At 47.6% G+C, this 6,048-nt stretch overlaps 2 protein-coding genes across 2 annotated transcripts; both read right to left on the bottom strand.

The window, feature by feature from the left end:
* Positions 1-1,819: 1,819 nt before the first annotated feature.
* BO97DRAFT_313684 (uncharacterized protein) lies at positions 1,820-2,216 on the bottom strand (the record flags this gene model as incomplete). Its single annotated transcript, XM_025691248.1, has 2 exons — positions 1,820-1,909; positions 1,959-2,216. Coding segments are annotated over 2 exons (348 nt in total), but the record flags the coding sequence as incomplete, so codon positions are not given.
* A 2,163-nt stretch (positions 2,217-4,379) lies between these two features.
* BO97DRAFT_409583 (chromo domain-containing protein) lies at positions 4,380-5,056 on the bottom strand. The gene has a single exon (XM_025696093.1). The coding sequence runs from the start codon at positions 5,019-5,021 to the stop codon at positions 4,467-4,469; it is 555 nt and encodes a 184-aa protein (XP_025545704.1). The 5' UTR covers positions 5,022-5,056; the 3' UTR covers positions 4,380-4,466.
* Positions 5,057-6,048: the final 992 nt, after the last annotated feature.

Raw genomic sequence — 6,048 nt, 5'->3', positions numbered from 1 at the left:
TCTAAGTCTTCCTTGCAGATGCTGCATTTGACTCGCATGTCTTTCGGATATGGTATGATGTGTTTGTCAATAAAGTGACGTCCGAGGGACCCAGGAGTCCCATAGCTTCTGACTCGCTGACGTTCCGGCAAACGAGGATTCCCTAGGCAAAGGAAACAGATAGTTGGCCGCTCATTTCGAGCTTTGATGCAGACAGACGCAATTGCGAGGGGAAGTGTGAGCTTTCCTTTTTCGGGTGAAGGGCATTCTTGCCTTTTCGCAGGGGGTGCACAAGGTAAGTCGTCGGTGGCGCGACGTTTCTGGGTAGCTTTTGATCGCCTTGTGGGAGTACCTTCTTCCACATCACAGAAAGTGATAACCGCGTTGATTGCAGCAATCCGGCGTTGATACTCCTTCTCGACAGTGGAGCCTGACATGGTCAAGATAGTGTCGATCAATATCGTATGCTGCGGAGTCATATATCCTGTCCGCTCCAGGGCACCCATAACCTCTTTATCCACCACTTTTCCAGCGAGTTGTCTCTCACTGTCAATCACTGGCTGCTCATTCTTATATCGTACCAGATTCTCACGGACCAGGCGGTTACGTTGTCGTTGCCACTCATTCCGAGCCACACGCTGTGCGCGGGTATGTCTCTGAGTCGCGCGCATGTACTCCCTCTCCCGCCGTTCTACAACGTCGAGCGACAGACGAGTGGGGCCTTGCAGTCCCTGTTTCAATGTCTTTTGTTGTAGATAATCGCCAAAATTTCGCTGGAAGTCTCCTTTCGCCATTTCAAATGCCCGCTTCATCATCTCCCGAACTTCTTTTCTTTCAATGACTTTCTTCTGCATTTTGCATACACTTGGAACCTTGTTGACAATGCTAGTGTCCTCTAATTTGTAAGGTCGACGGGGGTCAATTGACCGGCTCATGGACGCTGCAAACCGCATCAGTTGTCTCTGGGCCGGCAGTCCCCGAACAATCGCTTGAGCGTCAACGTGGATGCCCACGCTATAGTGTTTGACGAAAGTGTTGATGCTAGCATGCTGCAACATCACATTTTGGAGCTCATTGATAACATCCGCTGTTCGCCATGGATAACCACGTTAGTATGGACGCAGTCATTTCCAGCCCGGAGCAAAGTAAGAGAACTCACGACTATCATTAAATGCTTTTGCTGCCCCATAGCGAAGACAGTACGGCTTTGTGACCTGCTCGAATCCTGTAATCTCCCCTCCTCGCTTCATACGATATCGAAGTGCACCCTCCGTAAGTTGCTCCTCTAACGCGATTCGAATACCATCCGACTCGCGCAGGGCCTGACAGAATACAAACTGATCAAGAACTTCGTCTTTCAATTTCAATTCTTGTTCTCCCAGTCCATCCAAAACACCCAGGTTATACAAATTTTCGGGGCAGTCGACCACTAGCCCGTCTTTGGAGAAGTTCTTGAACGCCTTGATTCGAAATAGCATCCCTAAAAGAAACACGTGGGGGCTGAGGACTGATGTTGGGTCAAAGACGATCTCAGGAATGGGAAAAGTGTTCCTATTTTAACATGGTCTACCACCTTCAACGCTTCGAATATAGATTGCAGAACTTACTGTTCCTTCTTGCCCAAGAAGGTCTTGGTAAACTCTGGGGTCAAGTAAATAAATAACTGGAGACGCCCTCCGTCCGGATTACGGACGAGAGTGAGCATGAGGTTCCGATAGCGTAGATTTAGAAGAGCTCCTGGACGGCTACCGGTGATGGCGGCCAGCTGGCAGAAGAGGAGAAGTTGTATCCGAAGCCACCCACACTGGAATGTCATCTCTGTTGTTGACGGAAGCACGCGAGCAAACTCCGCCACGTCTTCGATATACATGGTCGCTTTTGGTCGCCGCCCAGAAAGAAGATTTCTCTCCTTGGCGACCATAGCCAATAACTGTGACGATTAGCTAATGCCTCAGATCCAGCATGACATAGATCCTTACATCCAGGATCTTGACGGTGGTGTCTTTGCTAAGGCCCTGCCCCACCTCCGCCTTGTAAACCAGATGCCACCACTTCCAGAAGGTCTCTAGCGATGTTTTATATTTTATCCCTGGAGTCCGACGGCCCTTTTTGCTTCGTTGCCGACCGCAGCGCCAGGAGAAAAAGGCCTTGAGGAATCGGATTGTCTCCTCGGAATCAGAGAGCCAGCCAAAACGTTCCACAGGATCGTGTTTTCCTTCGTAGCAGAACCTGGCAAGACACAACCTTTAACACCTGTCTTTAAATTCAAGCCTGACTACTTCTCACCGGTTCCAGTAATCCCGCGTATCGTCTAATCTGACTGGGTCTTCGGACTATAACGTTTTTGTCGGAGCTGCGAGACATCGAGAGACTCGGCCTCCTCAAGGTAGAGCAATGCGGTAAGCTCCCGTTCTTCCTCATTATCGTCTAGGATCGAATCATCATCAGAGTCATCAGAATCGTCACAGCTGCTGGCTGGCTCGGATGCACTCTCGGAGAGATTGTCAGCTGCGCCGTCCGAGAAGACATCCGGAACGTTGCTACTCGTGCCGCTGTCATCACTGGACCCGATCGGCTGAGGTGAGTACCGCATGGCAGACGAAAAGAGCACACGGGAAGGAGTTGTTGAATGTAGAAAAGATTGAGGATGATGGACGTGGTTCTCCAGCTGTTTTGGAACGGACAGTGAGAGATGGATCTGGGGGGGTGGTATATGTCGCTCGAAAGCGAAGGGGGAAAAGTGTAAGAGAGTCATGATCATCGAAGCCTTTATAGAATCAGAGCGAACAAGATGGTCGCCAGGGGAGCCGAAAATGGCTCCCCCCGCAGGAAAATGAGGTACGGTTGAGCGATGAACCAAGCCCTCAATGGCGGCGGCATGATGGTTGAACGTCAGGAACCACGGCCACAAGCAACAGGGGAAAACCAAACAGCGTTGGGCCGTGGTGGTAAGCCTGGTGGCGTGCGAATATCACACGTGACGCCAAGGACGTCGAAGCGTTAGTTGGACTCGGAAAGCGGCGTCAAGTGTAGCCGTTTTTGGCCGCTGGCTAACTGTTTCATCGTTATATGGACTATTTTAAAGAATATTAAGAAATAAATATTTTTTATTAAATTTTAATTTTAATTTTTCTGTGGGCGTTAATCCACTAAATCGCAAGTGGAGAGGCGAGAATCAATATTGTCACAGCAGCAATTGATGCAGCATCTGATGCTTCAATTTGAGCATTATCACTGTCTCGATCACTTGATTTCAGAGTTGGTCTAAGTTTTATTGTATCCCTGTTGCTCTTATGTCATTACTCAATCATATCATGTTATGTACTCTGCAGTATGTTTCCGTTCAAACTTTTTTGAAAATCTGCGACTACTTCTCGTGGCGTCACTTTAGCAGCGGGATCTTTTAGCTACCTTACTTGCAGCAGACGAAGGCAGCTGTCGAGAAAGAGCACCCATCAACACGTAGCGCAAGTAGCTTAATGAATACAGCGAGTGTTGCATTGAATGCGGGAGATAGTCCTGGACAATACATTTGTAAAAGATTGTCGATACCTTCATGAACCCAAGATGCACTTAAGGGTAAAATATAAGTCGCTTGTCGGAAACTAGTATGTAGACACTATTGTCCATTCCCGAGCTAGTACGAAGCTTTAAGGTACAGCAGTCCTGAAAACAGGATCTTCTAATATGCCTACCACTCTGGTTTGATGACTGTAATTTAGCACATGATGCTTCCGTGCTTCAGGGTTTCCCGACCCCTAGCGAGTCAGCCATTGTCAGCCATTCAAACTGGTATTCCGACTGGAAGTATTTCAAAGAAAAGATGACCTTACAAAAAGGAGATACCAATGAAAAGACTAAGCTTCAAGTGAACTTGAAGTACCAATAAACATTTTCAGACAACTTTAGTTGTGAAATAGTCGATTGATGTAGAAAACGAGGCGCGGGTGTCTGTTGTGATGGAAGCTGCATGTCACTATATGCGTGACGCGGCCAATTATTCGCCACCTGAGTGACCGCCACAAGCTTAACCACATAGTTTGAATGCTGTTAATATCCTTCACGATTGTCATAGAATCTCCCGCTCTGTAGAGCACTTAGGCAGTCCAAGTGTGGTTATCTTGTGTTTATTGGTGGAGTAGCCAGGCCAATAGGGGGTTTCAACCACGGGAGACTATGGATAACTATACCGCAACATCACACGACGGAAAGGAACGGATATGTTCCCAACGAATACGGAATAGCCGGCCACGAACGGCTATTAACGGTTAGCGTCGGAATGGACGGCCACAGCTGCCCGCGGTAAGGAAAGACATAACGTCCTTGTCAGAATGTCTGTATCATGGAGTAAGTCACCAGGGACGACAATATCGAAGACAATAGTGCAGGACGAAACACACCAAGGATGTACAACACAAGGATGCAGGTGTAGGGTGATGCAGAAGATGCAAAGGTATGAGACACAAAGTCAGATATGATGAATGAGATCAATAAACGGCATTGTCGAATTCGTAGACAAGGTCAGGCGAGTCGAGATTGTATTCGCATATCCACTGGTCGTGAGACAGACAGTATCCAAGCCAACAGACCGAATACTCTGCATACGGCGGGCCGGGGCCATGACGACGAATACACTTATTCAAGATACGCTCGACTTCCCATTCGCCAGACACTTCGTCAATGGCGGTAGGTTCATGCGGCTGTTGTCCGAACGGATCTGCGTACAGATCTTCTTTCGCGGACTCCAAGACATCAAGTACCGACTGGACAGACGTCTGGGGTTCATTATTCCGTGGAGCAGGTTCTAACAGGGCTACCGATATCGCAGGATATACACGAGACGTCTTTGGAAGTTCGCGATAAAACAGAAATTCGCCACGTTCGAATGATGCGGATTGGGCCGGAGCATTGATATCAAGCTTTTTGAGAACATCATCTGCTAAGGGCAAGTTGTATCCCTTGGGTAGTCGTAGGGACACTTTGTTGCTGACATCGGAAAATATAGGTTGATGATCTCGGCTATATTTATTCTTCATGTGCATCGCGCGTCGGGGTCTTGTGGATATTCTCTCAAACGAAAGCGTGAGTCGTTATTGTGACCATTGGTAGCATTAAGCAGTACTAACAATGATCAGTTCGTCGAGAATGTACGGCGAATGTGGAAAGAGATTCCTGGTGCATTTCAACAGCAAACAACCAACCTTCGTTTCTATAGCACACGGAATTCAGGCGACAAGAATACAGCAAAGTATGGTCTTATTTGCTATAAGAACAAGGCTTATCGACGTATTCATCGAACTGCTGCCAGCTCTCGAAAGAAAAGGCCTTTACCTGCTGTCCAGAAAAGACACCTGTCTTCGACTTCCAAGTTTACCAAGGCTCCGCATACTTGAGCACCTGCTGCTCGCTGTCGCTCCCGTGTTCAACCCAAGCCCACTGGCCGCAAGGATGGTTACTCGTCGAAAGTGGACACTGAATCGCTGGACGCAACCCTGAAGAATATTGAGAAATGGAGTTCCAGTTTAGACGATTTCTTTTGCGTGGGTAAAGACTCAAAGGTTGAATTCGAACATTCTCTTGCTGGGTCATCGTATTGTCGAAACTTGCAGGATGATCTTGGTTGTACATAGCGGTCAGATCAATCGAAAGTAACTTTTGCTAGTGCATGAAAACAAGAAAGGTTTCTTGTTCGTCGAGTAGATCGTCCGTCGTGAATAATAATGTAGTTACGTCGGTCGCATCCGATACTGGAATATAAAACATTTCGCGATTCTTGTTGATTACTGTCTTTCCAGCTGGAAATCGCTATACAGACCATCTCCATTGCTACATAGAATAAGTCGACACATTGAAAGACATCTGAAAGACTCCACACACCTGATCGATGTCCATAAGCGAAGCGAATTTAGCCACTTCATCTGCCAGTACGGATACTCCCTACAAGATGTCACCATCATTAGACGTAATACGAGTCACTTGTGCCTTTGTTCTCGTGTCTCTTAGAACCAGACATTTCATCTCTGCGAGGACTTTTCTCGCCTCCGGCGACAGGTCTCTCTTCATCTTTGA

The sequence above is a fragment of the Aspergillus homomorphus genome (assembly GCF_003184865.1).
Source record: "Aspergillus homomorphus CBS 101889 unplaced genomic scaffold BO97scaffold_112, whole genome shotgun sequence".
Lineage (NCBI taxonomy): Eukaryota > Fungi > Ascomycota > Eurotiomycetes > Eurotiales > Aspergillaceae > Aspergillus > Aspergillus homomorphus.
The sequence above is the reverse complement of the archived record's forward strand: the minus strand, read 5'-3'. Positions and strand labels throughout refer to the sequence as shown.